The following is a 15570-nucleotide window of genomic DNA, read 5'->3' on the forward strand; positions in this document are numbered from 1 at the left end:
ATTTTCTACAAAGCAGAGTGATTTCCCATACCCTGCAGAATGCTATCCAAACCATTATTATCATTATTTTTTTTTAAAAACTAACATTCTGGTTTCAGCTACTTTATGTTCCCTGACACTGGAAATGATTAGAAATTGGGGGGGGAGGGGGGAGATCACTAATCTATTTCTTCCAGAGTAGAGGATGATTACTAACAGCAGTAATATTGTGATGGATCCTCCCACTGTCTTCCCACTCCACTGAGCAAAGTTTGAAGCTCTCCTCCAGCCTAGAAAGCCGGCCTCTTGTGGGAGGAAGAGCCACTTCAGATGGAGGAAGGCTCCTTGGAAGGTGGTTGGATCCATCCCAATAAAACTTAGCCACAGTATAAATCAGCTTTTGTATGTTATAATCTAATGTTACTGAAAAGTATCTGATCTTTAACATCAAGTCTGCATTCACATAATTAATAAATCAATATATTTATGTCCTACCTTTCAACCAGACTGGCTCCCAAAGCAGCTTAAAGTTGAAACCTATCACCGTTTTAATTAAAGTCAAATGCGGATGCAGAGTTCCACTGGGTTTCTATTTCCCCCTATGCCATAAGGAAGTTCCATCAAATACTGCAGCATTTCTTAGGGTAGAATACTGATAAGGTGTGACTGTCAGTTGTTGGAGTAATGGTGGAGAGGAGCACAGCAGATTTTAATCCTCCACTCTTGTTTCCCACCTTGTAACTTTTGATGGTTTTTAATAATTGGGCCCTATGGTGTTCCTGCCCTTCTGAAAGGGAGCCGCAAGAAATATGATGCAATTAATTTAAAACGAATAAAATTGATTTAATTTAATGAAATTAAGGTTATTTCATTTTACAATTTGTGGTCATTGAGAATGTGTCGTAACTATAGATCTGAATGTATAGAAGTATAGATAATGGCTGTTTTCACACGTTTCAGCATAGCACTAAACTCACAGAACGAAGGGGTCTTCATGGCGCAATTTCTGTTGTCACCAGGGATGGATTGAGGGGGGATGGGGGGGTAGTCTGCCCCCAGTGCTGCCAAAGAGGGGGTGCCAGGCGCAGCTGCCAGCCACCAGGAGCACGGCGGTGGCAGCGGTGGCAGCTGAGTGGCCGCCCGCACCATTTGCCTGCCCAGCAGGACAGGGAGCGTGCAGCAAGCTGGCCACCCCCTCCGCCAGGCAGGTGAACGGCACGGAGAGCTGGGAGGCCACCCACACCACTCACCTGCCCCGCTGAGAGGGCGACCGGCTTACCGTGCGCTCCCTGTCCTGCGGGGCAGGCAAATGGTGCGGGTGGCCTCCCAGCCCTCCGTGCCATTTGCCTGCCCGGCTGAGGGGGCAGCCAGCTTGCCGCACGCTCCCTGTGCTGCTGGGCAAGCGAGTGGCATGGAGGGCTGGGAGGCTGCCCATGCCATTCGCCTGCTCCACAGGACAGGGAGCGTGCGGCAAGCTGGCCGTCCCCTCAGCTGGGCACGCGAGTGGCGCGGGCGGCCTCACAGCCGCCGGTGCTGCCGCCACTCCGCTGGCGGCACGCCCACCCCGCATGATGACGTCACAAAGTGACGCACTGCATGCACATGCAAGGGCAGCCAGACTTGGGGTGTCCCAGGTGCCGGGATCCCGGGCCCTGGTTGTCATTGCACTGTGAAAATGGAATCATGAAAATGGAATCGTGCCAAGAACATGCCCTCGTTCTATGAGTTTAGCACTGTCGTGGGCTCTGAGTCCTCAGAGGATGAAGACCTCAGGGAGGATGACAGGGGAGAGAGCAGGGCTCTTTTTCAGGGGGAACGCGGGGGAACAGAGTTCCGGAACCTCTTGAAAATGGTCACATGGCTGGTGGCCCCGCCCCCGATCTCCAGACAGAGGGGAGTTTAGATTGCCCTCCGCGCTGCCAAGCGGCGTGGAGAGCAATCTAAACTCCCCTCCGTCTGGAGATCAGGGGGCGGGGCCACCAGCCATGTGACCATTTTCTCCAAAGGCAACCCACTTTGTTCCACCACCTCTTTTCCCAGAAAAAAAGCCCTGGGAGAGAGTATTCCAAGCCCCTCCAGAGTCAGCCGCTTGGAAGACCAGCAGGGAGGGGAAGAGCAGGAACCCTTGCCAGAGCAGGCTGAGGAATCCAGGGCAGACTCAGAGACAGAGGCTGTCCCCTTACCTGCACCAGCAGTTGAGACCAGGGCAACATCCCCACCCAGCTCCCCTGAACCTGATAAGCAGCGTAGAGTGCGGCAGTGTCTTGCTGCACAGGAAAGGAGACGAAGTGCAAGGCTTCAGGCACTCAAACAGCGGCGTAGTGACCTTGAGTCTTAGCAGGATGCAGCACTGCCCTGGAGGTGATTGCTCTTAAGCCAGGACGCCCTTTCCCTCATTGCAGAAGCACCTGCGCACAGACCCGCCTGGCTCTACTGCGACCCAGCTCTGCTCTGACTGCTCTCTTGGCTCTGACCTTTGAATTCGGCTCTCTGGACTACGCTTCCTGCTTGTTCCCCGGTCGGCTTGGTTGAACTCTGGACTTTTAGAGAAGCTTGTGGCAGACTCCCCGCCTGCATTCCAGCACAAGCACTATGCTGAGACATGTGAAAACGACCATAGTGTCTATAAACTATATAACTATAAATCTTTATATATAACATAACATTCGATTTATATATCTCCCGTCAGGACAACTTAATACCCACTCAGAGTGGTTTACAAAGTGTGTTGTTATTATCCTCACAATAATCACCCTGTGAGGTGGGTGAGGCTGAGAGAGCTCCGAGAAACTGTGACAGACCCAAGGTCACCCAGCTGGCTTCAAGCGGAGGAGTGGGGAATCAAACCCAGTTCTCCAGATTAGAGTCCTGCCGCTCTTAACCACTACACTAAACCGTCTCTCAGCAAATAGGCCCGTTTAGGCAAATCAATGACTGCATCCATCCAGTTCAAGTCACATGGCTACATGCAGCTAGTTCTGCCAGAATGTAGATAGGGAGTCTCATCCAAATTCATATATTATTGAAAACAGTTCAGTGTGGACAGACAATGACTTGGATCCTTCCAAAAATTACTGATAATGGAAAGATTTCCATCAGCATATCATGCCATTATTGCCTCCCTCTTTGCACTGCAGCCCAAAATGCTATCCCTTGCCCAAAAAACAGTCTGAGAGGGAAGTTTGAGGTCTGCAGCAGAAAGAATCTGCCTCCTTTACATCACTGGAAATGTTAGGCGGAAATCAATTCAATGTCTGGATGTACATCCCCATTTTCATTTGTGGTTCCTGAGAAGAAGACCCATGTGTGGAAGATGCCTCCATGTAGAGGTCACCTTCTCTCAACTGGGATACTTAAGTATATTGAAATGCAAACGATCAGAAATAATATTAGCCCTCTGTTTAAAGAACAAAGGTTTTATCTTTCAGGAGAGAGGGGGAGAACTTGTTTTGATTGATCCCCACATTTTCTTTTCCTCTAGGCCTGTTAGGATGTGTCAACAAGAGTTAATAAAAAATCATCACAAAGAACAAAAGAAAACAGAGAGTGGTAGAGAAAGGACAGGACTTCAGGGATAGAAAGTGCTCTGTGTGGCAGTCATTTGTTTGCTTAGTTTCCGCATCACTTAGTGCAGCTGCATAATTACAGATAAGTGGAGGTCAGTGTTTATGGTTATGACTGCTAACACCTGCATGGGTGTTTGTATTTTCTGGAAAATCTGAATTAATTTCCACAAAGGGGTGGGGGGGACAGCATTGCCCTAATTTTCTGCTTACCCTTCTCAAACATTTCTGAAACGTTTGCCTTTTTGGCAGTGTTATGTTTGGACATTCATGACAGAGCTCAGAAAATTTGTGAGAGGCCCATATCTACAGGGGAGGGAAGCTGAATGTGTGGGCAGTGTGTGTTTGTATGTGCCATCAAGTTGCTTTCAATTTATGGCGACCCTGTGAGTGAATGCCCTCCAAAAGTCCTATCACTGATAGCCTTGCCCAAGTCTTGCAAACTGAAGGCTGTGGCTTTCTTGATTTAGTCAATCCATCTCATGTTAGGTCTTCCTCTTTTCCTACTGCCTTCAACTTTTCCTAGCATCATTGTCTTTTCCAGTGAGTCTTGTCTTCTCATGATGTGATCATCATGTGCGTGTGCAGTCGATTTACCTTTTCCCTCCACTTACTGCAGTCCACACCACATTCTAATTACTCTACCTGACTGAGTGTCTACTTCCATCCTTGGTTTCTGAGAATCAAGTATCTCATTTAATGAAGTGTCCGCCTGCAGTGTTCCTTGTGATATCTGTACAGATGTCATGTTAGAATCACTGCCCCCTGCAAGTGTAGATTACATGCAAAGGAGGTCAATCCCAGACTCTCCCAGCCTGTCATTTCTGCCTGCCATTTTGCTGAAGTCCCTGCCAAAGTTAACTCCAGTGCTTCACTCTGCAATCCAGAGAAGACCCCATGAGACCCAGAAGTGTTCCACTTTAAGGTTAGCAATCTAGTCTAACAGCATCATAACAATAACAACATTCAATTTATATACCGCCCTTCAGGGCAACTTAACACCCACTCAGAGCGGTTTATTATTATCCCCACAACAAACACCCTGTGAGGTGGGTGGGGCTGAGAGAGCTCCTGGAACCTGTGACTGACCCAAGGTCACCTAGCTGGCTTCAAGTGGAGGAGCAGGCCATCAAACCCGGTTCTCCAGATTAGAATCCCAGAACTCTTGACCACTACATCAAACTGGCTCTCTTTCAAAGATCAGCCCAGTATTTAGAATGATCCTTGTCAGTTCTTTACTGATGGAACTTCTTGAAAGCAATAATAATAATGATGATGATGATGATGATGATGATGATGATGACTGGCTCATTCCCATGACTACCTCATTACCTTCTCCGCTTTCCATGCCTTCAACAAAAATACCCCCACACTGCGGCAGGATCCAGTATCGACGTCTATAACGATCCTGACCGAACATCATTGAACGTAAAGAGTGAGATGCTTCAAATAACTTTCTTCTGTATTGGTTCTGTTGCTGTTTGGTTGTAAAGAAATGCACTGTTAAAATGTGTTCTGTTACCAAAACATTTTGTTCTTCATTATTTATTGATTGGTTAGATTTATATCCTGTTCTACCATGGGGACGAACAGCGCCTTTCAGCACTTCTTCCAAATGATTAAATGGTTTGAGATTTTTTTAAAAGACCAGATTAGTAAAAATGACGTTTTATAGACATAAAATATAAAACAAAATTAACAAGAAACGCTAGAACAAAACCTCGAAAAGCTAATACTAAAGAAAGTAGTTCTTGGCAGTTCAGTGGATACTTTCTAGACATATTGACCGTTTCAAAAGAAATGCCTCAGTTCTCTGCCCGTACCCTTGAGACAAAGAGTCAGATTGGTTATAAAATATCCCATCCGCTGGATTGGAGCCATCTTAAACATTTCCTTTTTCATTTTCTCTTAAAGGATGCATTCTGCAACACTGCCTCCTTTATTTTTGGTACCAAATTTGCAGAGAACAAAGGGATCAATGGTTTTCATTGCACGACAAGAGATGAAATCCTATCAATTATGCAACACAGCAAATGGCATACATAGTGATAAAACTAGCCAGGCCATAGGAGATATGGTAGCTTTTGATAGGAAATTAATGAGATATTTCAATTGGCTTTGAGAGAAAATCATATCCGGTGTTAGCTCAAGGAGGAGAAAACCCCCCCACATGCTCTCTCTCTCTTTCTCTCCCTCTCTCTCACACACAAGCAAACAGAAAAATTTAGGCCATGTCTGCACACTTGTACTGTTATGATGTGTTGTTATGCTTTGGGCTTCAGATGAACACACAAAAGACATTTACACATATGAAGCTGCCTTATACTGAATCAGACCATCAGTCCATCAAGGTCAGTATTACCTACTCAGACCGGTGGTGACTTTCCAAGGTCTCATGTAGAGGACTTTCATATCATCTACTACCTGATTCTTTTAAACTGGAGGTGCCAGAGATTGAACCTGGGACCTTCCATGTGCAAAGCAGAGGCTCTTCCATTGAGCCACAGCCCCTTCCTAGAGAACTGGAAGTGCAGCAAATCATTTTGCACTGCAATGACTGGTGAGGGACAATCACCCATCAGTGGAATACATGAGCTAGAAGCAAGATGTGTAACAAAATGCAGCTCACTTGAGTTTGCCAACTCCAGGATGGGAAATTCCTGAAGATATGGGGATGGAATCTGGAGGTTTGGGGAAGGGAGGGACCTCAGTGGGGTAAAATGCCATAGAGTCCACCCTCCAAAGCCACCTTTTCTCCAGGGGAACAGATTTCTGTAGTCTGGAGATCCACTGTAGTTCTGTAAGATCTCCAAGTCCTATCTGGAGGCTGGCAACCTTACTAGAATTGGATGGGGCATTTGACCCTGTGAATGTGCAGGAGAGCAGGAAGAGCTTTAAGAAGGGAGGGCGGAAGCAACAGACATTTTATTAAAGATGCACAGGTTAAACAGGACTCTCAGATAGTTATCCCATTTCTGGACAAACTCTGTATTACTCTGTCTCTTCCAATGCCTTTGTGAGGAGTTCCACAGTGCAATGCTGCACAGAATTACTCCCGTCTACCCCTCCCCTTTTCTTTTCAGCTGTACTTTGCCACAGCCCGGAACGGGAAACAATTCTCTTCAGTTTTGAAAAAAACAGTTTGTTAGGCAGCATGGAATCCGGAAACAAAAAAGGGTCTATGGTTGTTGTGGGTTTTCCGGGCTGTATTGCCGTGGTCTTGGCATTGTAGTTCCTGACGTTTCGCCAGCAGCTGTGACTGGCATCTTCAGAGGTGTAGCACCAAAAGACAGAGATCACTGTGACACTGAGAGATCTCTGTCTTTTGGTGCTACACCTCTGAAGATGCCAGTCACAGCTGCTGGCAAAACGTCAGAAACTACAATGCCAAGACCACGGCTATACAGCCCGGAAAATCCACAACAACCATCGTTCTCCGGCTGTGAAAGCCTTCAACAATACAAAAAAGGGTCTACATTTATTTATTTGAAATATTTCGATCTGCTTTTTTCCTGATTTACAGGAGTCTGATTTAAAGACCTCTTGGGCTCACAGAGCACGTCTCATGGTTCTTTTGATCTTGTCTGAACGTTAAAAACATGTTTAACCAAGACCATCTCTAGTTTCTTGAGGCTCACGACCCTCAAGTTGCACAAGGTTTGCACCAGTCCCCACCAGCCCATGCAGGAGGGTGTTAGCAAAGTCACACAACCCAAATGAGATTATAGAGTGGCTCTGTGCATTTCTAGACCCCTTTATTGTAGTGCTTTTTGCATTCTTCTAGCTTAGCACTAACAGTGCAGTCCTGAGCAGAGTTTGGACCCTTCTAAGCACACTGACTTCAATGCACTTAGAAAGGTGTACCTCTATTTAGGACTGCACTGTAAATCTGCTGTGGAGAAAGCTGACATTTGGATGAAGCACTGAACACCTGCACCCCTATTAATTTTTTTTACATGTTCAGGTAAATTAGGCTCAACACCATCCTTAAATGCCCCCCCCCCTTGAGTCAAAATGTTACAAATATCTCTTCCCTTGTCCTCCCTCAGAAAGCGAAGCTTTTGTTTGGTTGTTTCAATAGTAAAGTTGGCCTACCTCAGGCATGTCCCAAAAAATCTGAGTGAATACTAAAACACCTACTGAAGAACATTTGAAAAAAAATAACTGTAATCTAAATTTACACATACCTAAACAAAAAGGATTTTGATTTAACAGCGGCAGTTTACCTTAGTCAGCTTGTCAATTTGTTTTTCTAGTTCCTCCACACTTGCTGTCTGGTCCCCATCATCCTACCACCAATAAATAAAATAAAGGGATTGCATTATTCTCAACAGATTAATCAAGCACCTTATAATCTACTCATGTTATAATAGCTTCATTTTGTATGCCTTGTTAATTAATAAAGCCTAGCAAAAGTCATGTACTTGGTGTGGAATCTAGGTCTCAAACATTTTTTAATCTGTGCAATGCAAACCCAAATTCACTCAGCTGAGCACAGGGATGGAAACCAAACAGAACTCTTTTGAGTATACAAAGACTGGTAAGTAACCTCCAACCTCACTGGCCTGCAGTATCTATACAAGGCTCAGCTGTTTGCCCCACAGATCAATGCTGAGGCTGCTATCCAGGGTTAAGGATGGTATTCTGTGTGCAGGGGCTTGTCAGCTTCTTTCACTTTTCCTACTGATTGGGCTGCTGGTTCGAATCCCTCTATTGCCATGAACTCAGCAGGTGATTCTTGGTAAACCTTTCCTCTCAACCCCAGCTCCCCAGCTGTATTGTGGGGATAATAATAACCATTCTGAGTGGGGCACTAATCTGTCTAGAAGAGTGGTATGGTATATAAATACAGTTATTATTATTAAGAAAGTTATCCATTTCCTGCAAATAGGCTTGCCAGCTCTGCAGTGGGGGTAGAGGACTCTTCACCTCAAGTGTTTATTTCCCACTGTGGTCAGGCTGACAGTGTGATGTCACTTCCAGGAAAACCCAGAAGTGAGACCCAGCAGTTCCTAGAGAGGTACAATGTCACTTCTAGTTTTTCCCCGGAAGTGACATCATGCCATTGCCAATGGCTGCCCCCATGTCTCTGCCTCCCTGAATCTCCCGCTTGTTGCCAGGCCTGGCAAACCCACCTGCAACCCCTCTTTTTCTGTCTCGGCCTTTGCTAGACAATAGTGGAAAGGAACATTCAAATCGATATTCAGCTTGGCACTACTCCATTCCACAAGAACCCTTTTCAGATATTACAGTTCTGGCAATCTGACCACACATAAAGGGAGACTGCACTACATATAATCCTCTCAGGATGCATGGTCATCACAAGTATTTTTTTAGTTTCAGTTTCAGTGAAGGTGCCCCCCACAAACCAGACTGATACAGAATTGCATGTACCAGAGCTAAAAAATATACGTTGCCCAGTCACAAAAAATAGTGACAGCAAGTGTGGAGAGGGTTGTGCATAGCACAAGGATTATAAAAAATGTGCTATGCACAATCTGAAAAGGGTTACGATTTCAAACCAAGTAGTGCTGGATACAGATGGAAATTATGATCATGTGAATGATGTCTTATCTGGGAGAGCCCCCAGCTTCAGCCTAGTAGATTCTTCCTTACAGGATTTCTTTGCCTCCACTTTAACTAATCCCCTCCCTATTAACATCCTCATTAAAACACTCCCATCTCATTATCCACTCAGCTGCAAAACAATATGATCAAGCATCCTTATATGGCCCACACACTCCTTAAGGTTTGCTCCCATTGTTCCTCTTAGGCTGCATATACTGTTTGGCAGCCAGTTAACATGTCAAATATAATTTAATTTATTAGTCTGATAACATTTCAAACCCTTTGCAAGTTCATTTTGCATGTTTTTCTAATAGTAACTTAAGTAATGGAACCTGTCACATTGATCAATCAGTCTTGAGGGAGAGTTTTTGAATTTTATTTCAACACTGATGTAAAACAATAAAGCTACTTCAGAAGCAAAATAAAAAGTACAACGAACATTAGGTACTACTGTTACAGATCTTTTTAAAGGAAAATGATTAAACCTTACAATTTTACAGTTTTTCTTGATGAAGCCAGAAGCTAGAATTCCTAAAAAGAATATTAGCTGAGGCTAGAATTCAAAGAACCAGGGGCTAGATCCAAAGATTTCCACCTGAGGAACAGATTTTTTTATGTTTCCCAGCTTCATGCTGCTGTTTCCCGAACCTCCTGAAAAGCCGCTGCATGATGTGAGAGGATGGACGACCTTAGCCATTGGGCGACAGGGCCAGCTGCCCCAGCCCCAGGCTAGGGGAGCCTGACTGCCCACATCCCTACCCTCCAACTGAGAGGGGAAGAAGAAGAAAAAGGGCAGACGCTTGCCCCCCACCCAGTTAGGTCTCCGGTTGTCTGCTCGCAGCAACAGCAAGAAACAAGGGGGGCAACGCTGTTGTGTGACCCCGGATACAGGGAAAAAACCCACAGCAGTGAGAATTAAGAAAAACAATTGTAGGTACAGACACGTTGTTATAGCAAAAGCAATAAGTAATTTTATATGAACAATTATAATAGGAAACTCATCAGTACATTAGAATATGGAATATAGAAATAGAATATAGAATATGGAAATAGAGGAGAGAGTCAAGCGTCGTGGAACCGCACAACTAATATTATAATGCGCTCTTGAAAAAGATTTCCGAAACAGGAATTCAGCGTGCGTCCTGTTGAGCGCGGAGTGGCCTTCCCCTTCCCCTTTGATGGTTGTCCGGCTTGCTGATCTTCCCAGCTGGGGAGTGGTCTTCGGAGCGTTACTGCCAGTGGGCCGTCGCAGCTCTAAGAGAAGAGAGAAACTTCACCTGCTTTCCCTGCCAAAAGACTTTATTTTGGACACTACCAACTTTGGGGAAGGTGGTCCGTTCCATTTTGGTTGTCGTTGTGCTTTTCTTTGCCTGTGGTGTAAGAATACGTAAAAGTTCTTCTAATATACTGATGAGTTTCCTATTATAATTGTTCATATAAAATTACTTATTGCTTTTGCTATAACAACGTGTCTGTACCTACAATTGTTTTTCTTAATTCTCACTGCTGTGGGGTTTTTTTCCTGTGCTCTCAGCAACAGCCAGAATCAATAAGACTGTCCTTGAGGATGAATAACAAAATGGATGTCGTGTGAGGACTGCTGAAAAAGGTGGTAATGATGGAAATGGGACACTCCTCCCCGTAATGAAGGGGAAGTGCCCTGCCATGTGAGCAAAGCAGCGTGGATGGGTGGCTACAGTGATGAAATTAGTTCAGTGCATGCAAGGGATCTCCAAAACAAACAGCAGCCTAGTAAACTGTTTTTTGAAATTGAGGGAAATTTCAAAAGCAGCTGTACAAAGAAAAAAAATTTAAAATGCCACATGGGTACTGCAAACCCCTGCATGAAGCAGCTGCTCAGCTCCTAGCCCTAATTCTGAGTTATGTCATAGGATCAGTTTCCTAAATAGCTCAAGCAAGGTTTGGAAGTTATCCCTAGCATGTTCCCCAATGCAGAAAAATCAGTCTTGGCATTCATTATACAAAACTCTAATTGGATGTATTTTTAAATAGAAGGTTTTGTAAAACTATCACTCCTTCCAAAGAGCAAACTTGATAGCCTTGGGCATATCTGTAGGGCAGTGAAAAGGAGGCACCCACAGACAAGTTTCTCTCCAGGTATGTAGAAAATGATTAGTCTGTATATTTTTTAAAAGGAGCAAACACACACACAGCTTGATGAGAACTGAACATACTGTGCCTCCAAGACCCATGTATCAAGGACAGCAAAGGGAAACAGAGAGGGTGGGGGGAAGAAGTTCGTCTGCTTGAGCATCGAAGAGTTTTAGGATCCAGAAGGGTTCGTGCATTATGGGTAGGATTTCAGTTCTCTGCTTCCTACTGTGATTGCTTTTGGGGACCCCACGGATTTCAGCCAAATTGTATAGATTAACCATCTGAAATAAACAGAGATCAGAATTCCCATACCTCGTCTTCACAAATGTCTGCTTTCTTTCCCTTTTTGTCATCTTTATCCTCCTCATCCTCATCCTCTTCATCTGCTTGATCATCACTATAATCGTCGTCGTCGTCATCGTAGTCGCTGTCTCCTCCCTTCCGCCTCCTTTTTCGGCCTGGTGTGGGCGTACCCAGGGAATGCTGCTCTTCTCCTATATCACCTCCTCCTGAAACGTCTCTTTTGCCTGTTTTCTTAGCATGAATTATTCTAAGCCTTTAAACACACAGTAGACAAATGGTATTACTGAATGTTTGCCAGAGCATACCCAAAGCTTTTCCATTAGGGTTGCCAACCCTGGGTTGTAAAATTCCTGGAGGTATGAGGGTGTAGCTTGAGGAGGGTGGAGACTGGGGGAGGGAAGGAGCTCAGCAAGAATGATTCGCCATAGAGTCTGCCTTCTGGTGCTGCTATTTCCTCCAGGGGAACTGATGTCCATAGTCCGGATATCAGTTGTAATTCTGGGAGGACTCCAGGCCTCACCTGAAGGTTGGTAACCCTGTTCTCCACACTTCAGTGAAAATAAATCATACCCTTCTGGCTCCCATTATTTAGCCATTTGCTGTGATCTCGGTTTTGCTGCCATTGACACAGCGTGTGAGAACTGCTGTTTAATTTCTATTTGACACAAATATTTATTTGGTGTAAATGAATGCTCCGGTTTGGGTAGACTTCCAGCTTTTCAAAATAATATGTAGCAAATGTTATCGGACTGGTACAAAGCATGTTGAACATAACTAAATCCCTGCATAAAACATCTCAAAGACAAAAGGAAGTTTCAGTAGCTATTCTGTAAGCTGAAGAAACAAATCTTCATCCATGTTTCTCTTTTGGTCACTTTTAAAAACTCTATAAGCTGTTTTTGTCATACAAGTTTTTACAGTTCAGTGTCTACTCTTTGCATCTTGAGACCTACGAGGTGAGAAAATCAATTTAACAAAGGTAACAATAAACTGAAACACTTGATCCTGGATTATCCCAGTACTAATCTTCTCTTTGTATCCCACTTTTATGGGATATTTTATTAAGTATTATGCAGGAGGTTTTTCAGCACTGTTGGCAATAGAACCCTTAGTTTCATTTTTTTAATGAAACAAAAAAACTTACATACCAGTAAGTACAGTTGTGGTAGTTTTTCCTCATCTCTTACCCTACAAAAGAAGATTCCATACAGCAGATGTTATCGCTCTACCTACCAGAAATCTAGCAGGCAAATATACTGAAACAACCTAGGAGGTATCTCAATAGCCAGGCTTAATACCCCTTTTTAACATTTGGATATACCAAAATTTGAAGAGCTATGGAAATGTGTCTGAAAAGGGCAAAGATTTTACAAGGAAGAAAAAGGAGGAAGGAAGAGTGCAAATCAGGATGGCAAAAGTAGAAAAATTACAATAAACCAATGCTGCTATGTAATTTTTCAATGTCTTATTCTTCCTTTCTTCTCCCATCTTACAAAACAGTATTCCATACAGCAAGTGGATAAGATGCAGTGTAGCCAGCTTCTTAAAAAGCAGCCTTGGGAAAGTCTATGACTAAAAAATAAACTGGATTTTAGGATGCTCACCAGACTACACAGAAAGAAAGGGATGAGCAGGTATTCCTAGCTAATCTTTATCAATAACCTGTGCCTCTGACCTTCCTCTGACAAAAGATGAAAGGTGTTTATTTGTTTATTTTCACTGACAGGCAGTAAACGGCCAAATACTTGACAGAGAACATGGCAGAATAAAACTGAATCAGGTATAAAATTCTTTAATATACGTTCCAAGTGTCAAGAAAGAAAGTGATGTATATGCCCCATTTCTCACTGCAGTGCTATTGGTCACTGCAAAAATGGTTAAGATAGTATCTTGTGATCTCATAACGGCATAACAGCTGCGCTTGGAACACTCCATCCTAATAATGTGCTAGAAAAACAAATCCTAGGACTCAGTAGTTAGAGAAAATCTTTTCAAGAAATTTTAGCTAGAAATGGAGGAGTGAATCTGAAAATTTCCTGTATCTTTGGTGTTTTCTTCACACGGGGGCGGGGGGGGGGGCGGGGGGAGATGGATAAGTAGACATATGCATTCAAAACTCAACAAATATATTTTCAGAAATAAACAGGACACTGAGACACTAATGGTGCAATCCTAAACAAAGCTGTACCTAATGGTGCAATCCTAAACAAAGCTGTACCTCTCTAAGTCAAAAGAAGTCAATGGGTTTAGAACTTTGTTTAGGACTGCTCTGGAACTTCCACTGACCATTAAGTGCTTAGCACTAGCTGCTAGTTGGCTTTCCAGGAACACTCAGGTCTTTGAAAAGAAAATACTACAGCAAACCAAGACCTGTAGCCAGTGTATTTAATTATCCTGAGTAGGGATGGGCACGATAAAAAAAAATTAATGATCCAGCTGATCGTGGATCGGTGCTGGCGACGATCCTGAATTAACGATCCACACCGATCATCTCCCATTCCCGAACCGTGGATTGTGGATGCCACAGCGGGGCACACTGGTATTCCCAGCTATGTGGGAAGGTGGGTTGTGGCGGCGACCGACTCTTTGTCTCTCTCTCTCTCTCCAAAGGCTAGCAAGTAGCAAGCAAGAGCTCTGTCCCACTCCACTGCTCGCAGAAAGTAAAACCCAGCCTGGGAGCCCATGGCATGGGTCCCATTCAGCAACACAGGAGGTCTGTGTTTGGCCATCAGAGCTGCCTATCAGGGTTTGCAGGGATGAGATTGGAGTGCCCATGGCTACAGAACACCCCCTTCCCCCTCCCTCCCCTGGGTGTCTTCTCCCAACTGGTGACTGCTTTGCTTCTCCGTGGTTGGAAGGAAGCCCTGCTGATCAAGGAAAGCTAGGCTTCCATTCAGGTTTCCAGGGTGACAGAAGGAGGGCAAACAGAGCTCAGGCATTCCCCTGGCTCCATTGCCAGGGGAATAGATTGCTGGTGCCTGAGTGTCTGGATCTCCAAACCGAGCCCGATCGCCCCGATCCAGGCCTCTCCCGACCGCTGGATCGTTGGCCGTGGACAATCACGATCCGCCGGGTCACAATCGCACCATCGCCATTATTGTGGGTTTTTTCCGATCGTAATGCGGATTGTGCCCATCTCTAATCCTGAGTACACGATTACAATTGGTAGCGAAAAACACAATATTCTTACTATTCTCACATTACCACATTATTGAAATTCCTCAGTCCCCCTAAACCTGATCAGAAGAACTATAGGGATGTCAGCAAGTGCCTCAATAATGTTTATGAGAAAAGAGATTTTAGAATGGATTAGACCATGCTACCAACACAAGACAAGAGGGTATCCTTCTTGTTACCTACCTTCCAACTGGCAAAGAGACAATATAGTGACTGAGTGAGCTTTGCCCACTCACTAAGACTATTCTACCCCTAGGCCTGCAGTGCAGATAAAAAAGGATGCGGGCAATCGCTTTGTTACCCGTAGCTTCTTGGAGGAAGGGCAGAATAAGAAAATGCAATCAATCAAGCAATCAGTAAATGTATACAACAGGTACACATAAAGCGTGCATCCACCTGACGTGTAAACAGAAATAATTCTGGTCTTCCAGTTAGCTGCTACTAGCCTGTGTATCAATTTATAGTGAAAGTGCTATGGCGGTACAGATTTTGTCTCATTGCTGATAGACAACTAAGTGGACATCCTTCCCTTACTGGAGAGAGAGCCAAGACAGCAGCTTTTAGAGAAAGAAAACTTTAGAAAAAGGAAGACTGAAAGGTGCAAATGGAGCACCAGAATATCTAGGACCTGATTAAGTCACATCTCAGAAGGGGAACGCTGCTTGAGGGCTTAGTGATGAAAGTGCTTCATGCAGTCCACCTGCTATGCAAAACACTTACTGACACACATAAAACTGGTGACCATGAGATAAACCAATTTCTGTGGCCTAAAAGAATTTCCTGTTGAGTAAGTAGGAGCCCTCAGCTAGTAAAAATGTAATTTATGAAAAGGATGGACAAGGAGAAAGTAATCAGCTTATCAGAC

General features: G+C 44.3%; 1 protein-coding gene across 2 annotated transcripts in view; it reads right to left on the reverse strand.

Moving 5' to 3' along the window:
- The window catches only part of BAZ2B (bromodomain adjacent to zinc finger domain 2B), a 279279-nt gene that overhangs the window by 27457 nt on the left and 236252 nt on the right, over positions 1 to 15570 (reverse strand). For both annotated transcript variants that reach the window (XM_054970384.1, XM_054970383.1), the window contains 3 exons: positions 11538 to 11781; positions 7769 to 7831; positions 4875 to 5019 (listed from right to left, as the gene is read on the reverse strand). In XM_054970384.1, coding sequence (XP_054826359.1) covers positions 4875 to 5019; positions 7769 to 7831; positions 11538 to 11781 — 452 coding nt within the window. The remainder of the gene's footprint in view (positions 1 to 4874; positions 5020 to 7768; positions 7832 to 11537; positions 11782 to 15570) is intronic.

Source organism: Eublepharis macularius, chromosome 2, assembly GCF_028583425.1.
Source record: "Eublepharis macularius isolate TG4126 chromosome 2, MPM_Emac_v1.0, whole genome shotgun sequence".
Classification (NCBI taxonomy): Eukaryota; Metazoa; Chordata; class Lepidosauria; order Squamata; family Eublepharidae; genus Eublepharis; species Eublepharis macularius.